The following is a 13,740-nucleotide window of genomic DNA, read 5'->3' on the forward strand; positions in this document are numbered from 1 at the left end:
TGCTTCCCAACTGGGGAGTCGCCCTACTTGCAGCTGACCTTCGCACTGCCTGCTTCAGCCACTTCATCCATGCTCGCTCTCTTTCTCGCTCTCTCGCGCGCATCCGTTCTTTCTTTTTACTCCCCTTCTAGCCGACTCACGCTTCTTTTTATCAAGATAAGCAGCCCCAGGAACAATCATGAATGCGGACGGTCCCTCACAAGTGCACTTTGGTGAGAAACGCCCACATCGCTAATCGCCCTGACATCCTTCAGCCACACAACCACCACGCCCCCTCACCAAGCTGCGAGCACAGTGATTATTTATTTTAAAGTTGAACTTTGACAGGAGCTGTGGACCCGCTATACCACACACGTGAAAGTTCACAGAGAGTTATAGCGCGGGTTGTTCACTGAATGCTAGCAACTGGCGCACTAACGCTCGTGGGCAGTCGTGGCTTTGTCTCAAGAGAGGTAAACAAGGTTAGCACGCGAATCGTATTCCAGACAAAGGTCGTATACCAAGCAAAATTTTTTGTGTCCAAACAGGACGTATACCAAGTTGGACTTATTCCAAAGCAGACGTATACCGAGGTACCACTGTATATATATAATAGAATTTCCATCTTTCTGTCTGTTTGTTCTCTATAAATGTTACACCCTTTGACCAATTTGGACTAAATTTTGCTGTCTAGGACCATACAGACAAGATAGACCACTTTCAAATCCATAATTTTGGCCCTTTGGGGGTTCCTGTGGTTTTTTTTTTCTTTTTCTGTGTGCTACTGTTTTCACATCAGCGCCACCTGCTGGCTCAGAGTAAGTGAAACATCCTAACAGACTAAAGCCAGAGTAGCAGACAAAATGACCAGAGTGTAACATTACCTAACTGTACAACAACACCGTGTGCTGCTTCTTTCTACTCTAATGTAAAAAAGGAGTATTTTGGGCTTTTGCGGGAAGTGTTGGATGAGGTTTGATAGAGAGTGGAAGTGCAGCGCCACACAGAGGAGGATCAAAGGGCTGTTGTTTAAGTCCTGCTTTGTCAGTCTTTCTTTATAATTCAAGCCCTACGAACTGTCCACCTTGAACTAGGAGGACGAGTCAGCCATGACAGTGTTCAAGGTTTCCACCCTACAAGGAGTCACCACAATTTCTGAATCCAATCGGACCTGCAAAGGAACAAATTCTCGAGTCACAAGAGCACAGACATTGATAGAGAAATAGTACGGATGACGAATGAGACAGCCAGCAAGAACAACAGGGTCACCATTTTAAAAAGCACACAAGGGTTTACTCTCTTTCCTTAACCCTTTTTACAATGGCGGGTCAGCTAGTACAGGGGTGTCGAACTCCAGGCCAGGAGGGCCGCAGTGGCTGCAGGTTTTCATTCTAACCCTTTTCATAATAAGTGACCAGTTTTCACTGCTAATTAACGTCTTTTCTTTAGCCCTGTTTTTAAGGATTCGGTCCCCCGAATTGTTTCTTTTCTTCACTAAATGACAGCCAAACAGAAATGAGACGTGAAACGAGCAAACAACCAGCAAAACCAAGGAGATGGTGGTGGATTTTGGGAGGCCCAGGCCCTTCATTGACCCCGTGATCATCTGAGCTGACTGACTGTGTGCAGAGGGTGCAGACCTACAAATACCTGGGAGTGCAGCTGGATGATAAATTGGACTGGACCGCCAATACTGATGATCTGTGCGAGAGAGGACAGAGCCGACTATACTTCATTAGAAGACTGGCGTCCTTCAACATCTGCAATAAGATGCTGCAGATGTTCTATCAGACAGTTGTGGCGAGCGCCCTCTTCTACACGATGGTGTGCTGGGGAGGCAGCATAAAGAATTAGGACGTCTCACGCCTGGACAAACTGGTGAGGAAGGCAGGCTGTATTGTAGGCACGGAGCTGGACAGTTTGACATCCGTGGCAGAGTGACGGGCGCTGAGCAGACTCCTGTCAATCATGGAGAATCCACTGCATCCACTGAACAGGATCATCTCCAGACAGAGGAGTAGCTGCAGTGACAGACTGCTGTCACCGTCCTGCTCCACTGACAGACTGAGGAGACCCCACACTATGCGACTCGGGGGTAAACGTTAACATTACAAAGTTATTGTCTGTTATACCTGCATTGTTATCACTCTTTAATTTAATATTGTTTTTTAGCAGTATACTGCTGCTGGAGTAAGCAAATTTCCCCTTGGGATTAATAAAGTATCTATCTATCTATCTATCTATCTATCTATCTATCTATCTATCTATCTATCTATCTATCTATCTATCTATCTATCTATCTATCTATCTATCTATCTATCTACCTATCTAACAGATGACCATTTAAACTGGGGATTCAAACTCCAACCAATTTCTTAATGAGATGCTGATTCTTGCTTTTAATTGAACCCGTCATTTAATTCCATGGCTTGTTGCTGCTCTCATTCTGCCATAGTAGACATTTCCAAAACTCTTCATTTTCTGTTTTACTGAGACTTTCACCTTTCTTTATTTTTCAGCTATTGTGTGATGGGAACAGGTTAGCTGGTCTTGTTTTGTCTCTCATTATTGTTTGGCTGCTAATTAAGGAAAAAGAAACAACTAAAGGGGTCTGAGTCACGTCAGTTAAAACTAAGGCAAAAGAAGTTAATTAGCAGCAAAAACTGATGACTAATTAAGGAAATGATTAGAATGAAAACCTGAACCCACTGTGGCCCTCCAGGACCGGGGTTCAACACCCCTGGGCTAGTACATACCTAAAAATGAAACTAAAAAATGAATGACATAATTACATAAATAAAAAACAGAATTCTACAGAAGTTACTTATGTCAACAAAATGTAGGCAGCAAGTCTCTCCTCCCATAAGGTAAAAATATTTAGTCTGGGCTTTGATTAGATAGATAGATAGATAGATAGATAGATAGATAGATAGATAGATAGATAGATAGATAGATAGATAGATAGATAGATAGATAGATAGATAGATACTTTATTAATCCCAAGGGGAAATTCACACCCAAGAGACTAGATACTTCTGTCTGCATTATCATATGTGTGTCTACATAAAAAATATCTGTTCTTATTCTCTAGGTAGAACCCAAAATAAATATACATCTGACTAGAGTGGCGTGTACTTAACGTATGACATTACTCATAATTAAAAGCTGAGACAACTTACTCATTAATCTGAGTGAAATACAAAATAATGGAGGTCTGCTCAACTCTTGAGCAGCACAAATTAATTTTGAAGTGGCACTGGAAATTTGAGAATGTATGTGAAGTGCAAGTGAATGAATGACAAATTCGCTGCAGAGGAGGCTACCAAAGGTCCAAGAATGCAGGGATGAAACTGAAGAGTTGGATGAGGTATCCCTGCTCGTATTTTGCTGAATGTTTCTAGTCAGTGACTCACCACCATCAGCAGTGCCTAACATTAGTGTGGCCATTTTTGAACAAATGATTACTTCTGCATGTAATAAATATTAATCTTTTCAGAATTATATGCCGTAATCTACTTATGCTGGTGTCTTGCTATTGTGTATATATGTCATGCTATTATTTGTATTTTTAATTTTTTACTATTGGCTGTGTGGTGCGCATCCAGAGTTGGTCTCTATCTTGAGCCTGATGCTGCTGAGACTCCAGCTCCTGAAACACTGAATTGTTATATTTAATATACTGTACAGTATTTCAATGTACTTTTAAAAGATAACAGAACATAATATTATTTTTTGGTTTTACAGTGACCTCTCTGATGTAGTATCCTGTGCTCAAATCCCATGCCTAGTGTGGTAGCCGGCCCGGACACTGACAGGCGGACATGTTCATGTCACCCAACACACATTTATTTGTCATATTTACAGTGCTCACAGTCCCCCAAGTCCCCAAAGTCCAGGCCTCACAGTTCAGTGCCTTCCTTTCCTTCAGGCCACCTCCTTGCCTCCTCCCAGACATTGTCCTTCTTCTACCCGACTCAAGTCATCATATTTATAAACACCCGGATGTGCTCCAGGTGTGTTGCGGTAATCTCCCACCAACACGCCCCAGTGTGGCGGAAGTGCCGGCTGCATCCCCAGAAGCACTCCGGGTGTCCCTGCTCATCTTTCCCCCAGCACTTCTGGGTGTGGCGGAAGTGCTGAGGTCCAGGGCTCCAAAGACATAGGGCGCCCCCTGGCGGTGACCACGGGCCCGTACAGGGTTCAGCCTTAAAGCTCTGTACCCGTGGCCCCCAAAGGTACCAGGGCGGTCATCCCCACATGGTCTGGGGAAGGCGCAAGCCCTCCTTTGGTCCTCCTGGGCATCCCAGCCGGGTCACCACCCCAGCCATCTCCAACACTAGTTATTTTCTATTTACTGAGTTTGCATATGTCTCTGTGTTTTGTTTTTTTTCTCCCAGATACTGCAGCTTTCACCTTGTATCCTCAAACATTTTATTTAGTGCCATTTTTAAACTGACTCTGGTGTTGGCCTGTGCATTGGTGGTCAAGGCTGGATCTCACCATGGTCTGGATGCTACTGGAAATTATGAGTTGAATTGAGTGGGTGTGAGAATGTTAAGTTATGTTAACATTACTTTCAGCACATATTATAGATCTTGTGGACAGGGCCCTCAAGTAAGCCAGGAGTGTACCTCGTAACATCCACTCTTAGAGGAACACTGATAACGAAACCTGCATCCCACTGTTCATCCCATTCCACTCTATCTCTCCCATTGGTCATCAAGCAAAACTTACCCATTTTGCAGACTGATCCTTCCACAGAAGCCTTTTTTTAATAACCCTCACTTAATCTCCTTCTGTTGACCACCTAACCCTACTAAAACTTCTCCCCTCTAACTCCCTACGCAGTGGAGGACCACATTCCCCACCAGGTACTTTCAGCTGTAGCTGGGGCCGATGTGTCACTTGTAAATATGTCACCAACAATATCCTTGTGTCTGGTCCCTCTGGTAAAAGCAATATTAACAAATGGCCTCTTGTCAGTCTAAAAGTCTTCTTTACTGAATTTCTTGTAGGAACTGTGTAGCCACAGAGAAACAGAGAGACGGTTAGCAGAGCTCTACAGGGAGCACATTCGAGTAGTTAAAATTAAAAACCTTACCAAGCTTGTTGTGGAATACTTCACATTCCTGACCACAACCACTCTGATCTCCCTGGTTGAGCTCTTTCACAGGGCTTCAAAGACACTTTTCAAAGACACACCAAACAAGCCAAGCTCATTTTCACCCTGGAATCACACATTTCTCCAGGTCCTAATGCCCAGCTAACTCTTTAATCTCTCCACCCTTGCCCTCTTCTTTATGTTACTTGCTCATTTTTTTCCTATTACAATCCAGATGAAGGCTAAATGGCCGAAAAGTTGTGTCTTTAACCTTCTTTCATTTTCACCAGGGAAATAACTTGTAACCCTTTTACCTCTGCAGATGCACACGGAATCAGCCCTAAACTAACTCTGTGCTATAAATATGTTAACTTATTATTACATATCTCCAATTTGCTGGTGCTCATTTGGTTTTCTTTCAGAGACATACAGTTTTCGATAGTTTGTGTTACTGATCTAATTCAACAGTACAATATGGAAATACAGGCAAAATTCAATGGAATAATCTTGGACACAGATGACATTAGGACATTAAAAAACTAGAATAAAATGATGTACATCTGTATGTCAAATGAATGAAATTACATACTGAACTAATTTGTTCCACCTGTTCAGTATCGATATCTTATGATAAAGAATTATTCAGCCAAAATTATTATTCCCAAGAGTGCTATAAATTTGGCAAATGTTGCTAAATATATTACTATCTATCTCTCTATCTTATACTGCTATTCATATCTATCTACTTATTGTGCCTTTCTGTTTCTCTTTTTATATGTACTGCTGTATCTATTCGTTATTTGTACAATACCTTTCTTATCTATCTATCTATCTATCTATCTATCTATCTATCTATCTATCTATCTATCTATCTATCTATCTATCTATCTAATAGTGTCTTTAATATCTATCTATCTTTCTATCTATCTATCTATCTATCTATCTATCTATCTATCTATCTATCTATCTATCTATCTATCTATCTATCTATCTATCTATCTATCTATCTATTGTGTGGTACCCAGCTGGGATACCCAGGAGGACTAGAGTAAGGCTTACATCCCCTCCAGACCACGAGGGGGCAACTGCTCTGGTGGCTTTGGGGACCATGGGAACAGAGCTTAGAAACTCAACCCTATAGGGATCCATGGTAACTGCCAGAGGGTGCCCCAATACCTGTGGAGCCCTGGCCCTCAGCACTTCCACTACACCCGGAAGTGCTGCGGGGAAGAAGACCAGGGACACCCGGAGTGCTTCCAGGTGTGCAGTCGGTACTTCCGCCACACCAGGAAGGGGCGGGGGAGGCTCATCTGGAGGCACCTGGAGCACATCCAGATGTGTATAAAAGGGGCCACCTCCCTCCATTCGATGGCTGGATGTTGGGTGTAAGAAGGACAGAGCTCAGGAGGAAAGTGTAGGCGAACCTGAGAGGTAAAGGCATTGTTGAGAGGCCTGGACTTTGGGGGATTATTGGGTTGTGTGCTGCACTGTAAATAGAATATGTACAATAAACGTGTGTTGGGTAGTCAATCTATGGTGTCTGCCTGTCTGTGTCCGGGCTGCTTTCCACACTATCTATCTATCTATCTATCTATCTATCTATCTATCTATCTATCTATCTATCTATCTATCTATCTATCTATCATATAGTGCCTTTCATTATCTATCTATCTATCTATCTATCTATCTATCTATCTATCTATCTATCTATCTATCTATCTATCTATCTATCTGATATTGGAAACCCCATCTCCATCTATTTCTTTTTGTTTTTCAATGATCAACTAATTGATAATAGAAATACTCTTTGTGAAATGTCTCCTATAGCATAAATGACTATATTCAGCTTAAATGATATTCAAAAGCGGTTTTAGATGGTAAGTAACTACATATACATTTTGTATGGTATTATTGAGGAACATAAAGATAGATAGATAGATAGATAGATAGATAGATAGATAGATAGATAGATAGATAGATAGACACCTTTTATGAATGGGAATAATGTATTTTAAGTACTGGTTGAATGATTTATTGGAAATGTGTTATTTTGCAGATGCATTGCTTTCAGTTGATGACTGACTGTCTGTCTGTCTGTCTGTCTGTCTCCCTCACATTTTCTGTCCCAAATTCTGTGTAAATTCACATCTGGTCATCAAACTCTAGATCTTTTTTACATCCTAATTTGGAGGCTGTATGTGAGAGTGGCATCAGCTTAATCCATTAGACATATTTGCACATAACAGTTAGATGGATACATTTATTTATATTGCACATTTTCATACAAAAAGTAGCTCAAAGTGCTGTAAATGTGCATTACGCCAGATAGTGAACTTTATATTCTTTACACAGGTTTGGTCTGAACTCAAATATCTAAAATTTGCTTTTTCACAAGGGGCAGTGTTTTAAGAAAAGCTCCTCTAACACTTTCTCTTTTACTGGTAATATTTTTTATTTTTACTTTGACCAAAACATGAATGGTTAAACGCAGATGTAATTGATTTCATGTCTGTCTTATGGACATGCCTCAATAAAGTACTCAATAAGTAATAACTTGACTGCTGCTTCCCTTTGTATTTCAGGCATTGGAATGCATGGACATGAATGAGTGAACATAATAGAAATATTCACCAAATTGCACCATTCTAATGTTTTCTGAAAGAGAAATAACAGTGCATGCCTTTTCAGGGTCAGTCTTTTAAGACCAGTCTGAATAGAGACATTAGTGGATTACAAATTTATGTCATAATAATAATTCAATGGAATTTTGCTTGTGTTCCTAAGTGAATTTACATCCAGCATACATAAACTCTCTCTGTTATAGGAAATTTCACAGATATCATCCATCATTCCTTTTTTTTTTCCTAGTATTGTGTCAAGAATCTTGAGACACTGAATCTGGGCAAAAATGCCCTCAGAAATGAAGGAATTCAGAGGCTAAAAGATTCTCTGATAATCAACCAGTCAGTACAGAAACTTGGATTGGCATCTACCAGACTAACTTGTGAAGGTAAAATATACAGCAATGTCATTGTGATTTAGTAAAAAATGATCAAGGATTAGCAACGTCAAGTCAATATTACAACCGTTGTTCTCTGCTGCATTTTTAACTTGAATTGATCTACTGCATACTGTGTATCCATTTTCTAAACGTACCAAAACCATTTGTAATGCTGTAGGGACCAGAGCTTATTCCAGCATTTCAGGGGACCAAGATGGATCCAAACCTGAATGGGGTGCCACTGCAGGTCCATTGCGTGGCCCCTTCATTAACACACTCACATCAAGCCAGCTTGAGTCCCTCGTGAACTTGATTAACACATTCTTTGGAAAAAACAACACAAACTTGACGTGGAGAAAACATGGAAACATCCTACAGATGGCGACCAGGCTGGGATATGAACCCGGTCTCCCTCTCTCAGCTGGTTTAATAACCATTTTCTGGGGTCACCCAGGTTTGCCAATTGTCCCTGCATTAGAGGGTATATTGTGACAGCCAGTTGCCTTTGTTGATGCCAGTCTTCTTTGGTCACCTTTCATGACACACAAGAGAGATGGTAACCCTATTTGTACCTCAGGACACAGGGATAGATTCAAACTCTGTCTACTGGTTAAAAAGAAATTGCAAGGATGAACTAAAAGAAGGAAAAGGGCTTGACTGGTGAGATGGTGCAGGACCAAGCTGTTTGGAGAAGGTTGATCAAGCACATCAACCCCACATAGAAGTTGGATTAGAATGAAGAGGGAGAAGAAAAAGAAAGGAATTGATTGATGGATGCATTCATACTGACCCACTGGTTAACTTATCCCTTGTCCCTAATGTTTCACTTACTTAAAGATTGTAACAAAAAGATGTCTTCTTGGCAATGTTTTTAAGTATTAGTAAGTAAGCAGTAAAATATACCCTTCAATATTTGAGTATCGATCTCACCTCATTTGATTCTCAACCTCACCTAATCCAATTCAAGGTCACAGATGGCCAAATTCTGTCCCAGCAGCACTGGATTCAAGGAAGGAAGCAGCCAAATACAGTGCACCAGTCCATCACAGGGCAAACTCACACAGTGGCCAATCTGAACGTCCAATTAACCTAACCTGCAAGTCTTTGAGAGTGTGGGAGGAAAAATGGAGTAACCCCCCCAGAAAAACCTGCAAAGGCACATGAATATGAGGCAGCAAGGCAACCCATGCACCACCATGCCATCCATTATTTACATTTAAGATAATTACTCACATAGAGGGTGCATGGGAGTTTGCCCAAACCAGTCTACATGTGTTTTGTGGACTTGGAAAAGGCGTTCGACCGTGTCCCTCGGAGAATCCTGTGAGGGGTACTCCGAGAGTATGGGGCTGTTCGATCCCTGTACAACCGGTGTCAGAACTTGGTCCGCATTGCCCATTTCCAGTGAGAGTTGGACTCTGCCAGGGCTGCCCTTTGTCACCAATTCTGTTCATAACATTTATGGACAGAATTTCTAGGCGCAGCCAGGGCATTTAGGGGGTCCGATTTGGTGGACTCAGGATTGGGTCACTGCATTTTGCAGCCGATGTTGTCCTGTTTGCTTTATCAGGCCATGATCTTCAGCTCTCTCTGGATCAGTTTGCAGCTGAGTGTGAAGCGGCTGGGATGAGAATAAGCACCTCCAAATCCGAGACCATGGTCCTCAGCTGGAAAAGGGTGGAGTGCCCTCTCAGGGTTGGGAGCGAGATCCTGCCCCGTGGAGGAGTTCAAGTATCTCAGGGTCTTGTACACGAGTGAGGGAAGAATGGAGCGTGAGATCGACAGGTGGATCGGTGCGGTATCCACTGTGATGCGGGCTTTGCATCGGTCTGTCGTGGTGAAAAAGGAGCTGAGCCATAAGGCAATGTTCTCAATTTACCAGTCGATCTACGTTCCTACCGTCACCTATAGTCATGAGCTATGGGTAATGACCGAAAGAACAAGGTCACGAATACAAGCGGTTGAAATGAGTTTCCTCTTCAGGGTGTCTGGGCTTTCCCTTAAAGATAAGGTGAGAAGCTCAGTCATCCAGGAGGAGCTCAGAGTAGAGCCGGTGCTCCTCCGCATTGAGACGAGTCAGATGAGGTGGCTCGGGCATCTGATCAGGATGCCTCCTGGACGCCTCCCTGGTGAGGTGTTCCGGACACGTCCAACCGGGAGGAGGCCCCGGGGAAGTCCCAGGACACGCTGGAGGGACTATGTCTCCAAGCTGGCCTGGGAATGCCTTGGGATTCTCCCGGAAGAGCCAGAAAAAGTGGTCGGGGAGAGGGAAGTCTGGGCCTCTCTGCTCAATCTGCTGCCCCCGTGACCCGACCTCGGATAAGCGGAAGAGGATGGATGGATGGATGGCATAATCATTTTGGGTGACAGTGCAGAAAGCTACGTAGGAGCGGTAGGAGATTTCAGTAGGCATGTATATTACACACCATACTTAGCAAAAAGCTAGAATTAAATTAGTGCTAAAGAAAAATGGCTGATTCAGTCATGTCTGAATGAACAAAAAGTTTCAAAATGCATTTTAAATCTGCTTCAAAACAGTAAAGTTCAATTTTCATTTGCTTTTGCAAAATTATTGTTTTTATAGATTGTTTTTCTTTTATTTCTAAATGATTTTCAGGCAGATATGTACCAGAAAATTCTGATATTGATCACACAGCTGCTTCAAGCATGTTGTTGATTTGTATATAAATAATCTTTTACCCCATGTAGTTTGCAAAATTGTAGTATCTGCAGGAACCTGATGTATTAAGCAATGAAATTTAACTACACTTCTCCAATTTACTTTAGAATCAAGAATGATTTTTTTTTTTTTTGTAAGACTGGTGTGTACTTGTTTTTTTAAAAGTTTATCATTTTTGATGGTGGCATTCTATAATAGTGGGGGGGGTGGCATGTAGCAGAAAAGCTTTGAAATGTTAGTGTATGGGATGTCAGTTTAAACCAAAACACACACACACACAATTTGGTAAAATTATAGATGATACAGAACAAACGTAAAATGGAAGAAAATAAGTCAGCGGTTCTTTGGATGTCACTGCATGAATTGCCTGATTGATAAACGCGGTGACACATTAGTAAATATACTGTATAAGATAATGCTATTTAATCAGTGATGTAAGATGGACTCAAGTAACTAAAGAAACTACAAAGACGTACAGCATACCAGTACAGAAGTAAGTGTTGGTACTTTGGACTTGCTTTGCTAATCCAGTTTCTCCTCTTTGAGGTGCAGGTGCTGTAGCTTTGGCCGAGTTCATTGCTGAAAGCCGATGCATCCGGAGACTGGATGTTCGAAGAAACTTGCTCAGAGCCGGGGGTCTCATGGCTCTCTCTCTTGCACTTCGAATAAACAAATCACTGATCAGGGTTGATCTTGACAGAACTCCAAAAGAAGAGAAGGTAAGCTGTAATAACGCATGATGTTCCATTACACACATCTGGAGTGGATATCAACCAGTTGTTCTGGTGAGTGAGTGAGTGAGCGAGTGAGTGAGTGAGTGAGTGAGTGAGCGAGCGAGAGTGAGTGAGTGAGTGAGTGAGTGAGTGAGTGAGTGAGTGAGTGAGTGAGTGAGTGAGTGAGTGAGTGAGTGAGCGAGTGAGCGAGTGAGTGAGTGAGTGAGTGAGCGAAGAGTATTTGTTTGCCTCTGTCCAGTCTTACCTTGTCTCTAGATATGTCATTCTGTCTGCTGTGATGCATTAAAAAATCCAAGAATCCCCAGCTTTTCTGATTGGAAATATTCTTGATTTCTGATTGCACATAATCTGCGCATCTATATATACATATATATATATATATATATATATATATATATATATATATATATACAGTATACATATATATATATATTTATATATATTTGTATATATATATAAACTAGCAAAATACCAGCCAGCAGAGAAGTAGTGTGTTAAAGAAGCAATGAAAAGAAAAGGAAACATTTTGAAAATAACGTAACCTGATTGTCAATGTAATTGTTTTGTCACTGTTGTGAGTGATGAGTGTTGTTGTCATATATACTGTATATATATATATATTTACACACACACACATAAACATATATATATACATATCTATACATATACACATATATACATACATATATATATATCTACATATATACACACATATATACATATATATATATATACATACATACACACACACATATATAAACATATATATACATATACATACATATCTACATATATACACACACAGCTATTTCAGATCAGTGCAATACGCTGTTTGTTAAAACAGTTGACTCCGCTCTTACGTGCAATAACAAATCAAATCATTCAGTTGTCTTTGCTCATATGTCATTTTAGAGCTGGACGCCTGGCATCTTTTTTTGGCCACAGGTTCGTTTCTGTTTGCTGTGAGGTTCTGTGTTGTGGAGATTCTCAGGATGGATTGCAGGTGCTCATCAGTGAGGCGACTCCTGTGTGCTGTTTTGTTAGTCTTTATCACTGAGAAGAGCTTCTCACACAGATATGTGCTACCAAACATGCACAAGGTTCGAGCCGCATGTAGACGGACTTTTTTTGTTCTTCAAAGTCACCAAAGCGCCGTGCAAACTCAGTGCGCAATAACTCTAGTAAGCGGTAAGTGTTCGGCAAGGCAGCTGAAGCGCTGCATTATGGGATCTGTAGTTTATTGTGTTACCAGCGCTTCATATACCCGGGCCATTAATAACAATAATACAGTATATAAAATGATCTCGGGCGGATATAATTACACCGGGCGGATGTGGCCTGCCCTTGAGTTTGACACATATGGACTAAATAGAACTTGAAAAGATATATTTTTCAAATGTGATCGCGCAATTCAGATAGAGTTGATCGCACTACAGCCTGCATGCCTCAATGAGTCATCCTCCCTCGCTCTTACTTTTTACAGTTCATCTAATGAATACACTGAGTATGGCTTTACCAAAACAATCATTGATGGCGAATAAAGTATCCATTATTCGAGTATGTAGATCGGGTTATATATATATACATATATATATACCCGCGTATCGCAGCGAGAAGTAGTGTGTTAAAAAAGCTAGAAAAAGAAAAGGGAACATTTTAAAAATAACGTAACATGACTGTCAATATACAGTATTTGTTTTGTGAGTGTTACTGAGTGTTGCTGTCATCAAGGATTTGATTATCATTATTTCTTTCAATCAGGCTCGTATTTGTAGGATGTGTTGTGTTCAAGTTACATTCCGTGTTTGTCAATCGTTGTAAAGATGACAGGTTTCATTCATCGATTCGTTTCTTACTGCATCAATAAACAGCTCGTCTTCTTCTTTATCTGAGACCTGACACACTGCATGCACGGGTTTTTTACACTGTCTTCCTTTAGCGGGACATTGACTTTTTCCAACGTGTGCTTTGTTTCCACAGTAGCTGGATTTATGAATATGCTTGTAAGTATCAGACGCTTCATATTTTTTGCTGCCTTTTCAATTGTGTAATTCGGTTTTTGTTCAGCGCTCTTTGGAACTGTTGCTTTTTATCTGTGCACTTTCCCAGCTGTGCTGGTGCCATCTCGTGCTATGTCCGTGGCTGTATTTAATGTTACCATAGACACTTAAAACTTTCTCTCGCAGTTTCGCTGAGTTTGTGTCAAACACCACCCTGACCATCTCATCTTCCTCTCCATAAGCAC

The 13,740-nt window shown here is 41.2% G+C and overlaps 1 protein-coding gene across 1 annotated transcript in view; it reads left to right on the plus strand.

The window, feature by feature from the left end:
- si:dkey-288a3.2 (protein phosphatase 1 regulatory subunit 37) overlaps nucleotides 1-13,740 on the plus strand; it is a 244,370-nt gene that overhangs the window by 100,507 nt on the left and 130,123 nt on the right. The window contains exons 10-11 of the mRNA XM_039741206.1: nucleotides 7,961-8,090; nucleotides 11,314-11,480. Of these exons, the coding sequence (XP_039597140.1) occupies nucleotides 7,961-8,090; nucleotides 11,314-11,480 (297 nt within the window). The remainder of the gene's footprint in view (nucleotides 1-7,960; nucleotides 8,091-11,313; nucleotides 11,481-13,740) is intronic.

This window comes from Polypterus senegalus, chromosome 18 (genome assembly GCF_016835505.1).
Source record: "Polypterus senegalus isolate Bchr_013 chromosome 18, ASM1683550v1, whole genome shotgun sequence".
In the NCBI taxonomy this organism is placed as follows: Eukaryota; Metazoa; Chordata; class Cladistia; order Polypteriformes; family Polypteridae; genus Polypterus; species Polypterus senegalus.